We start from the raw sequence: 23853 nt of genomic DNA on the forward strand, positions 1-23853 counted from the left end.
AAGTGACAGTTTGAATGCCCTAGAAAGAGGAAAAGTGGATGGGACAGTGATGGAGCTGTATTCAGAGCAAAATGTCTGCATGCTGTGTTTGTACAGCACCTAGCACAGCGCAGTCTTGGGGGGTCACTGTGGATTACCATGTGGTAAATGAAGACAGCACAATTTGTCCAGTTGCAATTATTCACCTAAACTGCATGGGAGACAGTGAGTCAGGCTTATCTGCTTGTATTTTCCCATAAGGGAAGGACAAATCACTTCAGCTGAACACACGTTTTCATGAATCAGGACTTAAAACTAACTCTAAAGAAAAAAACGTTCTTTGGTCATGTCAGTGCAGTTGCCTGCAATAACACTGACTCATGAGAAGAGAAAAGACAGGAGCACACAGAGCACCTCTGAGATCCAGAGGAAAGTGGAGACCAGATTCTACCTCAGGCTGTGCACCTGACTTGTGGGGAAGCTTGGAATTAATCCTTGGTACCTCATTTTTTTTAATCGCCTGGATCCCACTGAGGTGGAAGGACGTAGGGTGCTGGGCAGGAGAAATGTGGAGACTGTGGTGCTGATCTTTCTGGCAGAGGATTTTTTCCAAGCCACAGCTGGCATTGAGGTTTCTAACTTCTGGCAAAAGTCACCCTGATGCTGGTGGGGTTTAGGGTGCCATTCCCCATCCGTCAGCAGAGGCCGTGGCCCTGCACCGCAGACTGTGCACAGATACTGTCCCTGCATGGACCTCAAGGTGGGAAAGAGCCTCGGATCGATGCTGTGCATCTGCAGTGGGCCCAGCACATGAGGATTTTCAGATCAGCTCGTCTGTACTAACGATATCAAAATAATAGTAATTATCAGCACAATGGTGATTGCTTATGCAACACACAACTGCATATCTCCAACCTTAGCAATAAAACATAGATTGTAGCATGAGATACTGAACTGCACTACAGGGAGCCAGTTCTTAATCTTATTAATGTAGTGCATTAGTGAGATTATTTGACAAAAATCTGGTGTCGCATTAAGGTTTTACCAATGACAGCACAAACCTCACTCACCTCATTCCTATGAATAGCTCTGTTCCTGTCAATGGGAGGTTTTGCACAAATTAGATGATCAGGATTTGGCCTGTCAGATGAGCTCACTGCAGAAATGCACCGTGCAGTAAAAGGAATGACTCTAATAGAGACACATCCTTGATTCTTCACCATATTAAACAAACGGTCCTAATATAAGCTGCAGTATATTGCACCATAAACAACCTCCATTATAACGTTCCTATGCTCTGAGTACCTCTGCCTCTCTTGCAATTCATCTTGCTCAAGGGTCCAGAGAAAAGAAGAGACAAGATGCACTGAGCACTCATCTCGGAGCAATATTTCTGCAGTATAAATACAGCATGGTTACATTTCTCCTTTTCTTTCCCACAACCCAGTGCTTTGGCTTGCTTGGTGTGAATGGAGCTGGAAAGACGACCATCTTTAAGATGTTGACGGGTGATATCGGAGCATCCAGTGGAACGTTGCGGGTTCAGGATCATTCTGGGTATGGAGGATGTGATTTCTGGGGAAGGCGCGTGAACAAATCAGCCTGAGAACAGTTTTCAAGGCTGGATGGCAAAGAAAAAGAAATGTAAAAGTCTGAAACAAAACAAAACATTCAAAACAGTGCAAAGATAATAAGGCAGGGAATTTCATCCCTTGAAGATGGTATGGTTGCTTCCCTAGGGGTCTGCATTTTGCTGTCTGTTGTGGTTTAGGCCCAGCCAGCAACTAAGCACCAAGCAGCTGCTGGCTCACTCCTCCCCCTCTGGTGGGATGGGAAGTAGAATTGGAAGAAAAAGGTAAAACCTCATGCGTTGAGATAAGTACAGTTTAATAGGACAACATAAGAAGGGAAGAAGTAATAATAACAATAATACTAATAAAAGAATATATAAAGTGAGTGATGCACAATGCAATTGCTCACCACCTGGAACCTGATGCTCAGCCCATTCCCGAGCCATGATCCCTCTTCCCCCCGGCCAGCTTCCCCAGTTATATACTGAGCATGACGTCATATGGTATGGAATATCCCCTTGGCTAGTTCGGGTCAGCTGTCCTGGGTGTGCCCCCTCCCAGCTTCTTGTGAAAATTAACTCTATCCCAGCCGAACCCAAGACACTGTCGTACCTTTGCTGTTCTCAGTGGCGTTTCTTCCACTTCATTCCATTGCAGACGGGATCAGACTCAGATCCTCAGCTGAGTGTGATCCCACGTCTGAGCTAGTATCTGGAGACCAGTAGGACTCATCTCAAAGCGCTCTTTAACTGCAGTTGGCTTGGTGGCAGCTGTGCCATCTGAAGTGCTGGCAGTAATTGGAAAGCTATGTACTAGACATCGTGGCTAACAGACATGGAAAATACAATTCTTCCTTTGCAGAACTGAGGGCCTAAAAGCTGAAGGTCTGCAAATTCATAGCATTTTCTTTCAAGGCTTGGGGAAGGGAGTAGGAAGCAGGAGGAAGGGTTTCTCTCTCTCCTGTCTGATTCCAGAGTGCGTTGGCAATTCAGTGTTTAAAATGACTTGTCAACTTCCTTACACAGGTCCTTGAATGACATTAGTGAGGCACACTGGTCACTCTTTGGCTACTGTCCTCAAGAAGATGCCTTGGATGACTTGCTGACAGTGGAAGAGCACATGTATTACTATGCGAGGCTCCACGGCATCCCAGAGAGAGAGATCAAAGGAGTGAGTAACACTGGGGCTTGACTTAAAGCATTTTCCTGTTACTGAGAGCCTTTACATTGATATAATTAGTCTTTCAATAAATAGATAATGTGTGGGGTAATTTATGCCTGGACTCTTGCTCCCATAGGTTGTACTCCAACTTCTCCACCGGCTGAATCTGATGGCCTACAAAGACAGAGTCACCTCTATGTGCAGTTATGGCACCAACAGAAAATTGTCGACTGCTCTGGCTCTCATTGGGAATCCATCAATTCTGCTGCTGGTGAGAAATGGGGGCCTTGTTGGGGGAAAGATGGGCAGATCTTTGGGCTGGCAGGGGTACTTTGACAGTCTAGCAAAGCCTCCTCAGGCACAGCTTACAGGACACGCTCCAAATGCCCACACTTAGCCTGACAACATACGAATCAGAGGAAAGTTTAGATTCCAGCAAGCACCCAAATTTTCTCTGAGGGCATAAGAGAGTGGTGAGTCTGCCAGTTTCTCTGTTAGCATCTTTCGGAGGTCTAAAATAAATCCTGTATTTGCCAATTAAACTCTCCTTGTTCCCAGCTCGCTCTTGGGTTTTTTGTATTGACTAACCTGCAGAGTCTTGCAAGAAAAGCAGTATCCAAGGCTCCAAATCTATAGGAGAGCAAAGGAGCAACTTCCCTCAGGATTAGAACATAAAACTATTTTTCTATGTTTGGCTTCCCCTTTTGTCTTTCACTTTGAAATTTCCAGTTCTTTCATGAGATATGCCATTGCTAAGATATACCTTTTTGTGCAGTTTTTCCACTTGCTGTGTTTTGAATGTGTGCAGTGCTCTGTGAGCAGGTTTCCCAATATTAAATTTGATACCTAGTGGACATAAATCTCCCTTGCCCCAACTTGTATCGAGCCCAGCACTGCTGCCTTTACTTCTGATCACATATACCAGCACGCTAGCTGCTTTTGTGAGATAAAAAATCTCAATAAAAATAGAAGGTGGGGAAATTTCCTCCGTACAGACTGCTGCCTGAACCCAAGCTGTTTTATTTCTGCATTGTCCTCAACAATAACAATTCGTCAATCAGAAATTGGCTAACAATTTTATCAGCAATGCATAAGATAGGAGATAGTATACCATCTTTCATCTCTGGCTTACTGTCTCTCTACATGGAGAAATGCAACACTTGCTTCGTCAGCATATGAGAAGGAGGCGAAACGCAGGTGATGTGGGAACCAAGTGCCAGTTGATAGCTTCTTGTCTGAGATTATGCCTGTGGTGTTTATGGATATTTAAAACACCATGGTATAAAATGCACAGTAGGGTTGATCTTGGGTGGTGCTATCACAGCCAGTCAGTTCCTCTAGAGTCAAACAGAGGTTGAGAGTTCCCACCAGTCATCAGGGGAGCTGTGCAGCTCCAAAGGGCAGCAAGGATGGAGGTCTTGGTCAAGCTGACTTGCTTCTGCTTGAAGGGAGCGTAGGATGTCTCAGTCAAATCCATAATGCAGTTGAAGATAAACCTTCTCCTGGATCTGTACCAGTGTAGGCTCTCCTGTGGGTCTTTAGTAAGAAACATAACACTAATGATGAACCTAAAAAGAGCACAAGTTTTAGGAAGATCAGATTTTGAGTGCAAATTTACATTCAGTCCTGTCTTTCTCAATAGGATGAACCAAGCTCTGGAATGGATCCAAATGCTAAACGCCACCTTTGGAAAATCATCAGTGAGGAAGTGCAGAACAAATGCTCGGTGATACTCACTTCCCACAGGTAGGGCTGGTTTGGCTCTGCCTCCAGTGTCAGGATCTGCAGGAGGTATGGAGAGGCCTGTCCTTCACGCTCCCTGTTGGTCCTTGCAGAATTTCAGGGCACTGAACTATGACAGGTTCGGGGGTTTGTTGTGGCTGAAAGTGGGTGCCCACAGAGAGTCACAACACTTTAGGGAAGATCAATAATGCTCTCCGATTACTAAAATAACTTTTTTTTTATACCTTCTCAGTGACTTATTAGAGTTTCTTGGTTGGTTTTTCAGCATGGAAGAATGTGAAGCCCTCTGTACCAGGCTGGCTATTATGGTGAATGGGAGTTTTCAGTGCATTGGCTCTTTGCAGCATATCAAGAGCAGGTCAGTAAAATGTACCTGTTTCACTTTTACTGAACGGCATATGGAGTTAGTAACCTACAGCTTTGAGGGCTCAGAACATGAAACCTGTGTTAACAGGGCATCAAAATAACATCATTTTCTGGTTTATGTTTCTTACTACAGCATTGAAATTCTCTGTTAACTAATGCACTTTCTACTCTCTCACAGCCTTTTTTCCCAGAGATGTGTTCCCCAAAGTAATCTGTTCACTGCTGAAAATGTGAAATGCATGTTAGGGTTGAGCTTCGATTTTATTACTTATCACAATAGCTCGGCTTCTTATTAAGTTTCACTGCAGGTTAACAACCCTGACCCCATTCAGGCTGCACTCTGCCTGGATTAGATTTCCCCAAAGAGGCTGTGCAGCGCTCTCAAAGGATTTTCTTTATCTGTTTCTCTTTTCTACTGTGTTAATTGTGATTTTCTTTTTCCCCTAGGTTTGGAAGAGGATTCACTGTGAAGATGCACTTAAATAGCAACACAGTTTGCACTGAGATGTTGACAGAGTTCATGAAGTCACACTTTCCAAACACATGCCTGAAGGTAAGCAGGACAAATGCTTTCAGGAGAGGCCCTCTCAATCCCTTCAAATTAACCAAGAGGATCTTGCAAGATAGACATCTTGTAACATACTGTGCACATAGATCCGTACTCTCAGAGTGTAAGAGATTCATACACGCACACTTGTCAGTGCTATCAGCAACATTGTCCAAGGGCTGGAGCACCCAAGTTCCTTGGTGGCTTAAATAACTTCAGCCAAACAGCTGCAGTGATCCTATAAGGCAGCTGTTAGGTGACCCTCTGCCCCGGGAATGGTCCCACTGAAGTCTGGACTGCATGGAGACTCACTTCATATTCAGTGGGTAATGAGATGGTCGGGTGCTTCCAGTAACTGAATAACTGTAAAACCGGAGTAACTGAGTCACAAATCCCATCCGTTGTCCGTAACCCAGTCTCTGCATTAATCAAAACGGCAGACTTGGAGCTGGAAAATGCTACCGCTACCCTCCAGCCTCCAGCTCTGGGGCTTAGTTATCATCTCCCAGTCACAAAACCCACAAAAAACTCTCAGTGGGGAAGCACAGGTCAATACTGGACAATAATATTCTTCACCTTTAGGAGCCAGAAGGAGAGAACACACCCTCTGCCCCTTCACTCTCCCATCATTCAGCTCCTCTTTGCTTTCGTTCTGAGCCAGACAACCATTAGATCTGTTGGCTCTTCATAGGCAGCAACCTCTTAACTTTACCCCATCATTCCTGTTCCCACAGGATCGGCATTTCAACATGGTGGAGTATCATGTTCCAGTCTCTGCAGGAGGGGTAGCAAATATATTTGATCTCCTGGAAGCCAGCAAAGCAGCCTTCAATATCAGGCACTTCTCAGTGAGTCAAACAACGTTAGAGGAGGTAAGGAATTAAAGATGTGTGGCCATCCATTTAAAACTCTTAACAAGGGAGCAGAGTGATGGTTACACATAATGGACTGCTGCACACAATAGACTACATTTTGAAAGGGATTTCCATCTATATTCCTCCTGGGGATACTTTATCAGTGCTACTGCCTCCAGATACCTGTGCTGGTGCTAGGAGAATGCACATAGAAAGCTGCCTGTAGCATAAAGGATCTATTCTTCCCTCTGTCCCTGCTGATTTCAGCAGCCTCGTGGGTGTGGATGAAGGGCAGGATTATGAATCACTCCTGAGTTCAGTGCTAGGCTTTCCACCAGTCCTGGAAATTTGCTTGATTTCGCTCTTTCTTGTACTGTATTTAGGTTCTAAGTTCATTTAGCATTACTCCAAACTTAGCTTCATGGCTAAGTTCCTTCCATTTTCCCTTGGAAGAACATTCCCACTGGCATCAAAATCTTGTAGGAAACACATCAGCTGAAGGCGTGCTGCAAGGACTATCCAGAAGAAATCATCCTGTTGAGCATCAGCTTCTGATATATTAGGTCTGTCCCAGAGAGAGGAGCAAAACCTGCAGCTCTGTAATCCTATGAATTGTTAAACAGGTATCTGGGGGAAGAGAGAGGGAGGTCCTCAATACTGTTTTAATAAGGGGCAGTGGTTGTGAGAGAAACGGGCAGGCAAACCGCAGGAAGCCCCAAGTCATGTTTCGTGGGAGGACAGCCTGGATTTGTGTATATGCAAATGTGATTGCAGGTAGCGTTCTAGTAAGAATATTTTATGTATTCATTAGATACTGTTCAAACGAAGACTGTTACGTGTGATTATATGTACCTATCTATATAATGTGCAGTTGTGCATGCACAGATGTCAATTATATATAGACAGATGGGTTTATAAAGTAATAATATAGCTGTATTACACTGTGATCAAAACGAGCTACCACATGGGTATTACCTCGCTAGTACTTTTGAAACATGAACTGCAGGACAACTAGGTTCTGTACAGGAGTGTCTAGCTTTGCATCCCGGGTGTTGATTCAGCGGTACAGGAGTGTGCATCCATTTATTTGCATTAGCCCATAGAAGCCCAACATTTCATGGAATCATAGAATGGTTCGGGTTAGAAGGGACCTTAAAGATCATCTCGTTCCAACCCCCCCTGCCATGGGCAGGGACACCTTCCACCAGACCAGGTTGCTCAAAGCCCCACCCAACCTGGCCTTGAACCCTTCTGGGGATGGGGCATCCACAACCTCTCTGGGCAACCTCTTCCAGTGCCTCACCACCCTCACAGTGAAGAACTTCTTCCTTACATCTAATCTAAATCCACTTTCTTTCAGTTTAAAGCTGTTATGCCTCATCCTATCAATTTGCATTTCTCAAATCCAGCGTGAATCCATTCCTGAGCACTCTCTCCAGGCTCACAGTCAAATAAACAGCCATTCCTTTTTTATATTCATTCAGATTGTAAATTATTTATGCTGTCACATACTGAGTGTTTTCCTTTAAACTTCTAGGTTTTCATCAACTTTGCTAAAGATCAAGCAGATCCTGATGGCTCGGATGCAGGCCCCGATGTGACACTGGACAGCTCTGACACAAGTAGCCAAGATAGCACCATAAGCTCCATCTATTGAAGGGACCCAACCACAGGGGATGATAGAAGCTGAGGAAAAGACCTGATGGCCCCTCGGGGTTCTTCCAGCCCTGTTTTCTATGATTCTGGAATGGTGGTGATAAAAAGTCCCATTTCCTTAAAGTACTTTTTTTTTTTATATGCACTTATTTTGTTACTAGGAACATGGTAGGCATTTGGTTACGAATCAGATTGGTCTTTCCACAGGTTCTTTTTTTCTGTTCCCCAGTTCTTGTTTTATGATCACTTTAATGCCTGTGAGGACTTAGTTGACATCACCTGCTGCTCGTGGCCATTTGCTTACAGCAGAAATGGCTGTGATGGAGCAGGGGAGCTGTCAGCAGTGCAGGGTGTTTGACAAAAACGCAGCCCCACGGCTGCCCTCTCTGAAAACCCAGGCTCCACTCCTTGCTCAGCAACAGACTTTCTGGGTGACCACGAAAAAGTCACTCAGTTTTGACAGCTTCCCCACTGGTGACATGGGGTTCATGGCCTTGCCCTACCTCACAGGGGTGTTGTGAGGACATAGGTGTTACGTACTGAGAGTCGCATATACCGTTGGTGGGGGCCATCACATCTTTGGTAATGACATAAAGCATATCTGTATGTGTGGGTTATGTCAGTACGAATAGAATTATTTTAAAAGTCAGCACTTCCAATGGTTTTGGTTTGTTCCTGTAGTTTGTTCCAGCTCTGTGTAACTCCTCAAGTCCTCCAGTCCCAGGCAGTTCCTGGCTCTTGGTACCCAATGGAAGATCATTCCACCAACCAGCCCCTTTCTCCTTTTGGCTGGTGTTCAGGGCTTCTCCACTACAGCAGAAGGTACGAGGCAGGTAGAGTTGTTGAATATGCTGATATGAAGAAGTTTACTTCATCAGATTGTGTTCCCCAAGCAGAGTAAAAGCAATGAGCATCTCCCTTGCACAGAAAACCTCCCTCTCCTGGGCAGCTCTGCCTCTCTGCTTCCTTGTCAGTGACCTTCCTCCTCAACACCCGAGTGGTGGCTGCCCCTGTAACTCTAGAGCTGTTTTCCCACATAACGAGGCATAATTAGCTTCTCCTTCAAAGACTCTGCCCACTGGCTTTAAAGGAGACCTCTGCCTACCTGTGAGCAGCAGCCCCCTAGCAGCTGAGTTCAGCACACCAGCACGCACATCCTGCTTTTTTCCCCCAGAATCATTAATAGATAGAATAGTTTAATATTACTCTTTGTTATATGTATCAGCATAAGGCCTCAAAGACTCAGTTTTGGGTCATTGATGTACATGGTGCTATTCAAGCACATAATGAACTTAAACTGTTTGAGCTCAATAAACTTACTGTTGCTGGTAAAAGAGATTGCCAATAAAGCCAGGTCGTACTTACCTTGTAACACCTGGGAAGGCCTGTACAGTACTCAGTTTTGGGTTCACATGCACAATTCCAGCCAGAGGGGCTTTTTTTTTTTCTTTTTTTTCCCCCAAAGCTGATTTGACCAAAGGAAACTTCAGATGAAAGCTGCAATGACACATCTTTCTCACCCTGACCATCAGAGTGGTTTTACTAGTTCAGTTCCCATTTGATGCTAAGGCTTGCTGAGATAATCACACAAGGATTAGGTACTTTAAATATCAAGGGTGTTCGGGATTTTACAGTGGGATACTGAAGTTCAGAGCTTAGCTGCTGCAAGGAGGTCACGTTTCCTCCTTGATCTCGGTGTAAACCTCTTACTGATAGCAGGAGGAGTTCTGTTGCGGATCGAAGGTTTTATCAAGCCTTGAATTATGCCTCAACCTGCTGACTGTAATTAAAACTGGAATTCGGCTTCTTTCCAGAATGCATTTGACACCTGCAGTTTATAAGTAACTGAAAAAGCTGCCCAGACATTCATTGTAGCTTCTATTATTATGTCTCCAGCTCTGCAAAAGCTCTTTTTTTCTCGTTTTCATTGCATATCTTATACAGATCACAGTACAAAATTAAGCTTTTCTCTAATGGTGGAGGGCTTCTGCTCCCTGCAAAGGACTCAGAGCATGAATGCAAATGATTTAAATGCCGTCTTGTAATACCAATCAGAGTATTATTTTATTATGTCGATGGCTTTGCAACTGCCAGTGAAAGATGGATCTTCAGACTCTATCCAGATGTACTTTACATTTAATTGAGGGAGACTGATACAAAGCTATTCTTTTGTTCCTTTAGAGCCTGCTAATCACAAAAAAAAAAAAAAAAAGGAAGTGATTCATTGGAATACTTCAGCAAGTTGCAGTTTAATTGGGTAAAATAGAGTTTTCAAAAAAAAGCAAAAAGCATCCTTTGAATTTCCACCCAATTCTGGCATTAATAGAAACATCTGCTTCACGCGAAATGTGTCATGGCCATGATATACACTCCCTGTCTTCACTTGCAGGTAAAAATAAAACATCTGCTATTGCAATCAAGTCTGTAGGTATTGGTCCAAACAAGCCAAATTTTACATACTTCAGGGAATTTAATTGAAACCTGTGGAGAAGCAGTTACAACTGTTTAGGGGGTTGAAGCATCTGGCAAGGAGGTTGTATATAACATCACCAGGGGCTGAATTACCTCTTGCGCCACGTTACAAATACTTCTACTCCCTGCAGAGCCTCACAGATTCAACCTGTCCCTTTCGGAGGTAGGACACACCCTGGGCTCGATTCTGGGGCAAAAAACGTGGAAGCTAATGCTATCCTGCTTCGGAACACTGGCTCCAGATTTCTCATTGCCCTTTTGTCTCCCCGAGGAGGGTTCTTCCTGGTTCCAGGGGTGGCCAGAAATACAGAGCCCTGACTAAGAAAACAACCAATAAAATCTGTCTCAAAGATCATGAGCAGGCTGTACATGTCAGGGGAAGGGTGGGGATGCTCCCCTACGGTTCTTGCGGTGATCTTCACCCTGCTGATGTGCGGGTGTAATAGCAGGTGCCCCCCATGGTCAGCCCTCTCTGAATCCCCTCAGAAATTTTGGCTTTACCTGACTCTGCTTTCAAAACAAGCCAGGCAGCCAACAAGCTCGGTCCCTCCTGTGGTCTGAGCAGGGAGGTAAGATCATTGAAAACCCTGACCCTGGTGTTGCAGGAAGGGACAGAGGAGCGCTCTGCGTACCCCTGCACGTCACCTCTCCGGGTGCCAGAGATGAATGCTGCAGTCCGGGGTGGGGTGAAACAAGCTTTTCATCTCACTTCTTCAATGCAATCTCAGTTCAGCCACCCTACTAACCCCTTCCTGAGGCAACAGGGAAGCCCTGCCAGAGCAGCCCATATGTGTAAATTGGAACTGCATGGGCCTCAACTGAGCTTAATTTAAAAACGCTCTAAAATATTACAGACACAAGGTATACACAGTGTAATCGCTGAACAAGTCTAGGGAGTCAAGGAGGAATTTCATAATTGGTTATGTGGATTGTGAGACTGATTCAAATCAGGTTTGTAATTGGAGCTGTGGACTCGGAGAGGACGATTCAAATCTCCATCCTGGCTCTCCTTTTATCACTTTGCGGTGCTGCTGAGAGCATGGCACTTCTCCAGCCTGATCCTTGCTTAGCTTTGGTCTCCATGCAAATGGCCACTGAGGGCTTAACTTGCAGGGTCAGAAAAGGTCAGGCAGGGGCCGAGGAAAGCTGTCCAGAAGGGCCAACGTTAAGCAATGTTTTTCTCACCCCTGACCAGTACCGTAAATATAAATTCAGGGTCTAATTGGATTTTTTTGTCCTTTCATGAGAGCTGCAGGAGTGGTTTTGTTACTGGGTCAGATCAGGAAACATGTTTACAGGTGAAATGAACGCATCCAGGTCAACATAACTCGGTGACTAGTACAGCACAGGAGCGGGTGGTGCCCACAGACCTGTTGCCTCTGCGGAGTCACTCCTGGGATCCAGGATTTGCAGGATCTGACCTCATAACAAGCTCAGGATGGGGCCCCAGCCTGTTGTAGGGGCTTCGGGTTCCTTACATTGCTGCAGCTTCACTAAAGCCGCTGTGAGGTTTTTTGGCTTTTTACAAGCTAAGAAAAATGTATGCTCCTGCACTTAATAGGGGAAGGGTTTTTTTGTGAGCTGGTGAAGGAAGAAAAATGGTTGTTGGATGGCAACCGCACATAGCATGATTTTACTCTCTTCTTTTTTTTTTTTGCAGACAACAGCTGTGATCTTGCATAGCTATAACAAAATATCAACAGTGTATTAAAAGAGAGCGCAACAGAGAAAAGAAGCAGTGGGGAATGACAAAAAAAAAGAATTCACCAGAATTACTATTCCACAACAGTATTTAAATAAAAAAAAAATCACTCTAATTAATTTAGTTGTTCAGGGAGAGGGTGGAGATAAGGAAGATGGCACTGAAATAGTAAGAACAACATTAGTAAGGGACACAGCCAGCGCTAACTTACTGTTGGCTCTGCTCCTCACACTACTCGCATACGGAGCGCTGGTAACGAGGGAGGACGATCGGCCCCGCAGCGCTGGAGCCGCGTAGGGGGCACAGCCCATTGCTGGCCAGACCGGGCCCCTCAAAATATCTGTGGCATGGGGGGAGCTGCACAAGACCACCCCAAGGGGTATCAGTATTTTGGGACTGGGGCCTGACCCATGTCATGGGACAATCCTGCAGCACCCAAAAGCTGGCACGTGCCAAAGCAGGGGCGAGTCACAGTGGCCACGTTCAGCCCAGGGTGAAGAAAAAATACAGCTTGTGCTTGCGACCCCATGGAGCAAAGCTTGAAACCAGGTGCCTCCCCACAGTGCTCGGTTCCTGGGGGGTGCAGCCCCCCACTTCATCGCTAACTGCTGCTAGAAGAGACTTTTGGAAATAGGCCATCGGCAGGAAGAGCAATTCTGAGGGCCCCGTGCTGGGAGATAACAGAAATAAATGGCAGCGCTCCCACAAGCTTTCAGGCTCAAAGCAACAACCTGATCATCTGCCCCAGCCTCCAGTTTGATGGAGGCTCTTGAATTTTAAGCAGTGGGTCTTTCACTACAGACAAATGCGTTGGGTAGAAATGAAGCATCTCGTAGAAAGAGCTCAGGTCTTCACTGACTCCAAAGAAACAAAAGAATGCAGCTTCAGGGCACGACAGAATTTATGGTAACACATACGAGATAAAATCCAAGTGAAGACAGGGTAGTAATTGAGGTTTTTACCTCCATTAGCAGGTCAAGGTGAACTCTCAGCCCTCTGCTGTCTACGTCCCACTTACCAGCTAAAGGGGTTTTACACAGCCCTCCGCTTTAACGTGCAGCGGCTTTCTCACAGCCAGAGACTAAGAAATTGAAGCGCGTCCAGAATGCGATGGGGAGGAGGAAGCAGGATGATATGCCTTTCCATAACCAGACCCAATTGGGTTATTCCTATGCAAGACAGCAATGAATTTAAGTTAAAATGATACCAACCAGATTGAAATGCAATTAAAGGAGTTCCCTTAGGGTTGCACATCCAATTAGTAGAGTACCTTAATTACACCAGTGCAGTTTCAAATAGGCACGTGCTGAGAGGACCGTCAGCACAGAGCTGAAGTCTGCCTGCTGACCTACATCCATGAGGGCTCCTGAGGACTTTTGCATGGGTTTGCGTCACCAAGTGGTGGTCCACTCTTCTACTGGGGGAAGAGCTCCTGGGGTGGCTCAGCCTGGCCTAGGAGCAGGGTGATGGCTTGCACAGGGCACCAAGTGCTCCTCGGGGTGTCAGTCCCAGCTTTGAGCACCTCTGTGTGAGTGCTTTTTCTTTTGCTCCTACAGCCTCAGCATACCAGGGCCAGTGGTGGGAAGTCTTTGCAGACAGATCTGCTTTGGGTGGATCTCAAGGGATGGAGCTTGACAGAAAGAGCCCTGAATCCTTCTCAAGGATCCTCTCTTTGCTGGGTGGCTGCAGCAGGAGCCTGGAGAAGCTCCCAGGCTGCGTCGGGGCCCTTACCTGAGCAGGTTAACCTAACCCCAAAGGGCTGCCTCTTCTTTATCTTCAGCCAGCCCTAGGAGCAAGGCAGAGGAGAAACACAGAAACCATTTTCAGCTTTTTCTCAGCAATTTTCTCTAAAGTGTTTCATAGAATCATAGAATGGTTTGGGTTGGAAGGGTCCTTAAAGATCATCTCGTTCCAACCCCCCTGCCATGGGCAGGGGCACCATCCACCAGACCAGGTTGCTCAAAGCCCCATCCAACCTGGGCTTGAACACTTCCAGGGATGGGGCATCCACAACCTCTCTGGGCAACCTGTTCCAGTGCCTCACCACCCTCACAGTGAAGAACTTCTTCCTTACATCTAATCTAAATGTATCCTCCTTCAGTTTAAAGCCATTATCCCTTGTCCTATCACTACATGCCCTTGTAAAAAGTCCCTCTCTGTCCTTCTTGTAGGCTCCCTTTAGGCACTGGAAGGCTGCTATAAGGTCTCCCCGGAGCCTTCTCTTCTCCAGGCTGAACAACCCCAACTCTCCCAGCCTGTCCTCATAGGAGAGGTGCTCCAGGCCCCTGATCATCTTCGTGGCCCTCCTCTGGACTCACTCCAACAGGTCCAGATCCTTCTTATGTTGGGGGCCCCAGAGCTGAACACAGTACTCCAGGTGGGGTCTCACAAGAGCACAGCAGAGGGGGAGAATTGCCTCCCTTGACCTGCCGGTCACACTGCTTTTGATACAGCCCAGACTGTGGTTGGCTTTCTGGGCTGCAAACACACATTGCCGGGTCATGTTGAGCTGGAAAGCAATTAAGATCCAGGTGCTTCTGAAAGGTAAGAGATTTTTACACTTTTTTATACGTAAGGTTTCCCTCTTGCAGTGACTGAACACACCCTGCTCCCCGGAACTGTGGAAGCTAAAACGTTTGAGGTGACTTTGATAAAAAATTAACAATGCAAACATTAGAAATGCTAGAAACACCAGAGTACTTCTAGGTGTTCCTCAGCCATCTCTGGGGAGTTTTGTGAGGTATAGGAACTCAAAATACCTTTCCACTTCTAATCTTGAGCGTAACAACACCCTCAAAGCAGCCAGATGCAGCGGGTGCAAGTCAGGAGTGCAGTCCTTGGCTTGGAGCCTTGGTTGAAGTCTCTGTCAAAGCCCTGACTGCACTGGACTGCAGCAGGCTGTGGGACCACATCTTGCTCCCCCAAAATTCCTATTTAAAATCCCATCAAAGAGAGAAAACAAAGCTGAAGAAGACTCCTCTTTGCCCGTTGTACCACCAGCCTGAGGGCTGGTGTGTGTTGATAACCTAGGGATCCAATTTTAATGCAAAATCACATCACCCTGCCCCAAGATCAATACTGATAGGTGCACAGAAGCACGTGCTTCATACATCTTCATATGCTCCTTCTCAAGTGTTTCTTTAAGTACCTTCAATGTCAGTAAGACGAACAAAATTTGAGATCACAGGCTTAATCAGATTAACAATTATAATAATTCCCATCCATCACCGCAAAGCAGGCTGCAATGCTGCTGAATCCGTTCTGCTTCAGGAACCCGGGAAATCAGAGCCACACCTGATCAGCCAGACAAGGGCAGCTTGAGGCTTGCTGTGAAAGAGGAAGAGAGCGATTGCTCGGGCTGACTTCTTTATTCACTTTTTTTATTAGCCTTCAGAGCCTCCCTAGAAATTATTAACGCTTCTCCAGGGAGTGCAGCGCTGCAAAGGGCGTGTTTACTCATGGGCTGGTGCTTCACGCTGCAATAACCCTCTGTGTGAACATGCCGGAACGGCTGTATGGGTTTCCTCCCTCACATGGGCAGTGAGGCCTCTCCTTTAACCTGCTTTCTACGTCTTCAGCATTTGACCACCCTCGTTACAGACTCGGCAAGCAGCTTTTTTTTTTACCCGTAAACAGCTCTTTGCCACGCATCGGTGGATGGCAGCAAAGGCAAAGCTCATATATTTGTTATAAATCATACTGGCTGGCTGGCTGAGGTTTGCTGGGTTAAGTGGAGCCTCCTGCTCCTCAGGGTTGGGTTATAAACTGGGGTTTGTGAAACTGGGCAGGATTAGGTAATACCACGGGGTTGCAGCAATGGTGACCTTCACTGGGAGGTTTTGGGCTGAAAACTAGGCAGTGTACGCACACTGGAGGTACAAGCCTGTGCTTGGGAAGGCTGCTTGTGAACTGTTCTCCCATCAAGCTTGAGTTTTAAATTGGGAAAAGGTCTTCTAAAAAACAGCAACAACAACAACAAAAACCCCAAACACAAACAAAAAAAGCCCAAACCTTCAAAGGTTCTTAATGTGCCAGAGCTTGTCCCCCAGATGCCTGCAGGGATGGAGATAGCAGTTGGAAAGGGCTCAGCCATGGCTGTCTGGAGGAGGGATGGGACGGTTTGCTCCGTGCCTGTCGCCCTGCCTTTGCTGACGGTGGAGGCAGAGCAGAGCCGAGGGATGCAGTTTCAGACAGAGCTCATATTGCAACCGTTCCAGAAATCCCATGTGCCAAAACGACATAATTCTCCCAGCGTACAGAAAAATGTAATTACTGGGTGAGCATTAGTGGGGCTTCAGCCTTGACCCATGAGAGCAAGAAACCTCCACAGCTCCCTTGGAGACTCCTGATGTTACAGGGGTTATTTTTCCCCTGTGAATATCCTACACGGGGTTATTTCAGTGCTTGAAATCAGCTCGTATATGACACTAATATAGTGCCCCTTTGAACAACATACCACTGCTTTTCATGCTAAGTTAAATGGGAGAGATAGGTGTCATCCCAGGACTGCTAAGTCTCCGTATTACTCATCAGCCTCATCCTGATAAATCAAAGCTGCTGTGTTGTATTTCCCTCCCAATCCCTTTGGCATTTTTGAGCTCTGGCTCAAGCAGAAATTACCAGGCGAGATTGCTTGGCCCGTATAATGGACCGTGCCAGCCTACGTGGTTATAAGAGTCCTTGAAATCATCTTAAAAAATGGGAAGCTGTTTTTCCATCCACCCAGGTTGTGACATTCAGAGGTGCTTGGCACTGATCTAATGAAAAGAGGAGGGTCCGTGCCACTGGGCTTTCCCATCCCCAAGGGCCTGTTTGTGTGGTGAAGCAGGAAAAAGGAACCTTTTGGGCTTGGATGGCTCGGGGCTGGCGGGGTCCTGGCAGTGGGATGGAGCAAGCGTGGGCGCAGGGCTGGGGATGTGCACTGGCTCTGGGAGGGGAGGGTTTCTGCAGAGGAGCTCACAAACCATCTCACTTGCCTCAAAGATAAACTGAGAGGAGGGATTGTAAGAAAATCAGAGCACAAAAATAGGGGTTAGTGCTTACAGCATGGTACGTTCGAGTGACAGACCCTGATAACTCGGAGGGGAGGGTGCGATGGTGTCAGTTGCTGCCACGGTTTCGGCACTCTTCCCCGCAGAGGCTGGCAAAGCCAGACCTGCCCCCCAGGCCAAAGGGAAACAGCCCCCGCAGCTCTCTGGTCAGACTGGTGTTTCTTCTGGCAGTTCATAGCAATCCTATTTGTGGATTAAAATGCAGCCGTCAAAGCTGCTCGTACAGGATTTACGATGTGGCCTCAAAATACAGGAGAAAAGGAAAGTTGAACTCTCCTTTGATGTTTGCAAGTGTAAACTGCAGACCTGAGCTGAACACACTGTAAATAAGGATCATTAATCATCAGCTAAGCGGCACGCGGCTGCTGTTATTTATTATAACAACATAAATCACTAGGAACTGCTATCGTGTTAATTTGGATTTAGTATGGATTAGCATAGAAAAAAGAATATCCTTACCTATTTACAAAATATATACCCTTACTTGTAAACATATATAGATGTGCTGGGGCTTTTGTCCTTAGTTTCCTCCTGCTAGGAAGTGAGTCGAGAAAATGCTCTATACGCGCTGCATGTGAGGGTGTACAATGGTTCAGGCCAAGCTGCAGCTGAGCAAAATCTGTCTTGCGATTACACGCTAACTCGGCACGTAGGGAAAAGCAAGAGCAGGAGGTCTCCGACATGTTTTGGAGGGGCAGCTCTCTGCGCCACCCCCCAGCCCTTCCTCCAGCCCCTGTGCAGGGGACAGGGCTGATATTTCGCAGGTACTGCATTACATCCATGTATCGCTGTGGTGACCCCATGGTTTTCCTTAATTTTTTATTTGCAGCTCAGTTCTGGCTTTTATGTTTAAATAGCGTGAGGCATGGGTTTTGTGGGATGCTGGAGCCCTCTCCTCCTGCCTTTCGAAGGAAGGCTTAGCAGGGAAGGAGCATTTTAATTTAAATTAAGGGAGCATTACCCACGCATTTCATATTCTCCAGAAATGCCAGCGATACTCCTTGCTGATACATTTTTTTTTTCCTCCTGATTTGACTTTATCCAAGCTAAAAGGTGGGGCTGAGCTGCTCATGCACCAGGGCATGGCCGGCAGAGGCACCAGTATGACCATACCCGGTGTTTTGACTGTGGAGCTCACGCCAGGGCCGGAGAGGTGGCCCCATCTCTCCCTGCAAAGCATTTCTGAATTCGGTGGGGATGGATCTTCACCCCACAGGGACCTCCATCTTGGTGCTCGGACACATCAGTCCCTGCCCTTAAGCACTTGGGCATAGCCATGGGGGGTCTACTCAACCCCCCCCAAATAACTTGAATTGTTCAAAGTGGGGCAGGTCTGTTGTTAACAAGTCACGGCAAATTTCTCCCCGAAATAAGCACAGCACCCGCGGTCCCAGTAATCTGTTTTATCCTGATGAAACTGGAGGTGCTGAGCCCTGACTGATGGTGTGGACATCCCTGGCCGACCTCATGGAGCACACGGCAATGAAAAGTAAATTTAAAAGCAAGGGCTTCAAAGGGACACTCAGCTGTGCGTCTTCAAAAGGAGACATACAGCGTGAAAGGGAATTAAATCTTGACAAAGGCACCCTGACAGAAAGGAAGTGATGGTGCTTTCTTCATTTAAAAGAAACCCCACAACACCCAAAACCCCAATGTTTACAGTGGAGCATGCGCTGCCTTCAGCGTTTTCCCTTAGGATGAGATGGACACGGAGACTCCAAACGGGTGCAGGGTCCCATTGCGGCGTGTGTGTCACAGCCCCATCGTGGCTCTGGAGCTGTGGTCTGCTGCCCCATCGCCCCCTCAGCACAGCCAGGAACCCTCGCCAAAACCTTTAATGTCACCAGCACTGTCTTAGCTGGGGGTTAGTCCCGATTAAGAAATGGGCCTTGATATTTGGGAAACTGAAGTCAGAAGAATTAGGGTTTGGGTTTTTAAAATTTAACTAAAAGGGAAATAAAAAGGATTGTATGTTTTGGGGTGGCCCAAAGATTTCCCACAGGCTTGATGCTGCAAGGATACATTTAACAACAGGCTTGTAAATCACAGGTGAAAAGGACGAAAACGATGCTGCACCCGCACCCTGACTCTGCCGTGTCTGAACATGCAAGCAATTACCTTTAATTGCCTCCATCGCTTTTAACCTGTTTTGTGCATGCCAGATGAACAGTCACCAAACCAGGGAGAATTTCTCCAAGCGCTGAGCCAGAGCTGAGGCTCGCATTAATTAAAATGGGTTAATTATAATAACTCTAGTACAATAGGAATAGTATAATAGGACTAATTCAAGTGGGGCTAATAATAAGAGGGTTCAAGCCACAGCAGCCACTGTACAAAACCTGCACCCAAGTTCTTCAAAGGTTTCCCTGGACTTGCATCCCACTCAACTCAAGGGCAATCCAACATCTAAAAGCCACTGCAAAGCTTTGACTGCGTTTTCCTGAGCATCCAGGCTTGCATCGCACCGACCATATGTCTGCCTCTGCCTGCTAGCAGATTGCACCAAATATTTTCCTTTGTTATCGTGGCTGAGCAAACAAACACCATCTGTGGGGCTCATCGAGGGAAATCCTGGCCCCCTCCATGCCAACGGGAAGGCAGCCGCGCACGTCCGTGGGGCCTGACGTTTCTGCCATCCATACCCTGAGATGAGAGCTTTTCTCTGCTCCTCATCTCTGCTCATCTGCCAAGTTGAGTTAGGACCTGGCCTTTTGCAAACAGATTTAAAATTTGGATTTTCTTACAGAAATGCTGGGTTCCTTCAAAGGAGACTGCCTAGCATTGACCCAGGCTTGTGGGACTGCCTTGGGGTAGTGGTAGATGGAAGAGGGCAAGAAGGCTATTTTTTTCGGTGGCTCTGTCCACACAGGTATTTCTTGGATGTATCCATGCTGCTGGGGGCTTTGGGCATTTTCCAGCCACGCTCGAATCCCTGGCCCAGGTCTGATGGGGATTTTTGGTCCTGCTTGACCTGCTTAGAGCCAGGGGTCAGGGTGGGCAGCTGACAGCGGGTGCAAATTATTCCCTGTTCAAACCTTTATTCCTTTGGAAGGTAAAACTCCTGGGGGGCACCATTTGATATGGAGGGTCTGTCATCCATTTGTGCACCCCAGCACTGGCTGGGAGCAGGGGAGCATCAGCAGCTGCTGAAGAAAATGTTTGCACGTGATCCCCAGCTGCATCGCTGGTCATGGAGCTTCCTCCTGCTTTGCTTTTCTCTGTTACTTGCCTTTCTGCTGGAAACCCCTCTCCTCCCTCTTCTGGAAAAAACAGAAGGGTGATCTCAATTTTGTAAAATCCCCCGCAGTTTTGACCCAGCTAGGGATTCACAGAGATCTCCTGCTGAGTGATGGGCCCAGCAGATCCAGGTGTAAATTACCTGTCAGCTGGGTTGCTTTTCCACTCACGCCTCTGCAGCGCCGCGTCCAGAGCATGTGCTCTGACCAAATCTTTTGTACAAGTGCCCTTTGGATTTAACAATTTGCACGGCAAAAGCAGAACCGATGAACCACAGGCTTCTCTGCTGCTGCCTTTAATTAAAAATGCCATGTTTAACACCAGCAGATGTTCCTGCTATCAAGACTCGACTAATAATTTAATGCCGTGTAATGCAATGCTGACTGTGCCGCTTAGTCTGAAAGCATAACAGAGGTATTTTTATTATTATTATTTCTTTTTGGAGATCAAATCCCTCAATATCTGAAATCTTAAAACTTGCTAGTCTAATAGTCCTAACCAATTACTGCGCCGAATGATCTTAGCAGTCCCGTGTCTTTCAAGTTGGCACCACAGCCCACAATGCCTCTGAGACCACAGTGAGCTCGCAGGGCTTTGGGTCTGTGGCAAAATTGGCCCCAGAGGGGCAGCCTGAGGAGCAAACTAAGCCTGTAAAAGGCTTTGATTCAGACATTTGTGGAAAGAGTGAATTCAAAGCGTGAGGCTGCACCTCCTCCCATTTTTTTTCAGTCTTCTGCTGAAGCGGATTCATCCTGTCACTTGCTGTGGGTGCTCGGCACGTCGGAGCTGAGCACCCTTTCCTGGCAGGACGTGGTGGTTTTGGGATATGCTCCATATTTGGTTGGACAAGAGGAGAGGCACCCCCTTTTTGCAGATGCTTTGACTCTTTTAACCCTCAGGAAAATGACTGACTTGTGAGACCTGAGGGAACTGCCTCCCTCTGCACGCTGCTTCCCCATTACATGGTGAATCATGTAACAATTGTATACTTATTGAAAAACAGCTGGAGGACTTCACTAATAAATAAAATATCAGGTACTGGTGTATTTACATAAAAGGGTCTTTACCAGATGGGCAACCCTTTGAAATGAAGCAGGAGGTAGATAAGGACTTTTTACCTTCCTCATCAGCCGGGAAGCCAAGCACCATTCTTCAGCACAGGTTTTGCTCCAAAGCCCCACATTGTTTGGAAATCACACTATCAGTTTAGCACAGCGAAGATGATCGTTGCCTCGGTGGGGTACAGAGCAGCTGATTCAGGCACGTACCGAACACGACGGTTGCACTATATCACACCACTGCTGAAACCATTTTACTGGCTTTCTGTCATGCAACAAATTTATTTTAAAGTGTGTGGGCCTTATACTGCCTGGAATGGCTTTACTTGTACTTTAAATACTGCATAAACCAAATTTAGAGATATATTTCTCGCTCCCCCCTGTTCTCTGCATCATTTTTTTTGCTTCTGACTGTCCAATGGGTTGCAGTAATTCACTGCAGAGGAAGACGTTTCTCAGATTTCCAAGAGCGCCAACTCCTTAACCTTTATAAAATTAGGGAGAATGAATCACTCGTGACTTTTACATCTTTCTCAAACACAAGTATTTGTTAGATGCTGGCTGCCCAGGGCAGTGCTTTGCCTCAGTTTAACTTAGTTGTAAATGTTTGTAAATTCGCACATAATGTCTCAGCACAATGGAGACCATGTGTGCACACATGGATTTATTGAGAGGGACAGTAAACATATTTCAGCCAGGGGAAAGGAAGACGAGGTACTTATCTGTTTTATTGTCCTATACAGTATATATCGGCATCTCATATTTTGTGAACATAAATGCCAGGTTGACTCAAGAGATCTATGGATCAAGTGTTGTTTGTAACCTGCGCTGAACGCTTCAAATTGTGTTAAAGTTTCATCTCGGCAGCAAGGCCTTTTGCCATCTTTCAGTAACCCTGCTGTACCGGGAGACACCGGGTGCTGCTTTTTTGGAGCACAGGATCACACAGTGGCCAAGTAGGAGGGACTAGGATGTTAAGCTTGCATCTGGCGACTGTTCACTTTTAAGGGACGAGTGACTGTTTTAGCTTATTTTGTGAGTTTATCCTGGTTTTGGCGGCATGGGGAAGCAGGTCCCTGTCCCAGCTCCATCCCCTGCAGCCCGAGGAAAAGAGCGAGGGTGCCCTGTCCAGCTATGTCCCTCTCTATCATCCCTCTCCTGCATCCAGATGTTTTGGCGCATACACACAGGATAGGAAAAGGCACCATGGGACATGCCAGTCCCACACCTCGCTGGGCTTGGGGACAAGCTCCCCTTTGGGCAGGACAGGGCCCAGGGCACCTCTCCCTGCCCCCTTCCTCCTCCAAAACAGGCAAGGAAGATGCTGTGCTCTGAAGCAGCTCACCAGTCAGCTCCTGCCAGAAACATGCTTGAGCCCGCCTGCTGCCCAGGAGCATCCGACACCTATGCATGTCTCTTAACAAGGTGTGGTTTGCATTTGATTTTGTTTTACTTCCACGCTCGCCTCCGCAGCTGTTGTTTCTTTCCCCAGAGCTGCTTCCCTCCGCGGCAGAGGGCCTGCCGATCCCCGCCGCTGGGGATGACAGGCCGTTAGCAAAGGGGACACCGCTCAGTGTTATTAAGGCAGAGGGGGGTTTCCTGAGCACCGGAAAACAACAGGCTATTATGGAGATAGAACCACACTTTTCACAGCTGGATTCAAGCGCACAGATGCAGCTACTGTGCTGTTGATGACAACAAAGAGCCTTCCTCTCTGTGCTGGCAAAAACTAGATGCATGCAGATGGGGACACCTCCATCCATCCCTCTCCCTCAGTGCTCAGGCCCTGACTCTGCAAGGACAGAGTCACCTGCAAAGGATGGGCTGTTGTATCACCCTTCGGACCCTACACAGTTTCCTTTCACATGGATAAGGATTGGGAGTTACCATGAACACAGAGAAAGCCAAGGCACCATTTGCTGGGGTCAAGCAGGTTAGGAGATACAACGGCATTGATTTAATAAAGGCTGAATATGCCACCATTCAAATCAGCATGACAATGTTTCACCCTGTGACACAACAGCTTGTCCCATTTGACAGTAGCAAATTTTCTGGGATCAATAGAGCTGAAAGATTTCACAATTCCCCATCCTGTGTGGTGCTGACCTCCTTGCACTTCTGGCTAATATTAGTAGCAAAGATAAATATTTAACCTTCCATAAACAAAGCAAAAAAAAATAAATCCCAATTTAAGCCATCCCCAGTGTTCAGGAGCTACAGAGGGAACGAACTACCAAAGCAGAGGAGTGTGAAACCTGAAAACTGAAGAACCTCCTTCTTGGAAGACAAGAATAACTTATAAAGAAACGTTTTCAGCCCTGATTTAACGCTCATCCGAGGAGAAGTCCTTCTCTCTAAAGGAGGTAAGAGCTGTGGACAGTGCCCCTGTTGCCACCAGTGGTCAAATTGGTCCCTTTCGTCAGGCTGCCATCACTCAGCTGAGCAGCGGTACCTGA

General features: G+C 46.7%; 1 protein-coding gene across 1 annotated transcript in view; it reads left to right on the forward strand.

Annotated features, from left to right (window-relative positions):
- ABCA12 (ATP binding cassette subfamily A member 12) overlaps positions 1-10297 on the forward strand; it is a 90507-nt gene extending 80210 nt beyond the window's left edge. The window contains exons 47-54 of the mRNA XM_052791744.1: positions 1427-1536; positions 2576-2720; positions 2848-2982; positions 4354-4457; positions 4720-4812; positions 5268-5373; positions 6102-6239; positions 7759-10297. Coding sequence (XP_052647704.1) covers positions 1427-1536; positions 2576-2720; positions 2848-2982; positions 4354-4457; positions 4720-4812; positions 5268-5373; positions 6102-6239; positions 7759-7878 — 951 coding nt within the window. The 3' untranslated portion in view covers positions 7879-10297. The remainder of the gene's footprint in view (positions 1-1426; positions 1537-2575; positions 2721-2847; positions 2983-4353; positions 4458-4719; positions 4813-5267; positions 5374-6101; positions 6240-7758) is intronic.
- The last annotated feature ends 13556 nt before the right edge of the window (positions 10298-23853 follow it).

The sequence above is a fragment of the Harpia harpyja genome, chromosome 7, assembly GCF_026419915.1.
Source record: "Harpia harpyja isolate bHarHar1 chromosome 7, bHarHar1 primary haplotype, whole genome shotgun sequence".
NCBI classification, from domain to species: domain Eukaryota; kingdom Metazoa; phylum Chordata; class Aves; order Accipitriformes; family Accipitridae; genus Harpia; species Harpia harpyja.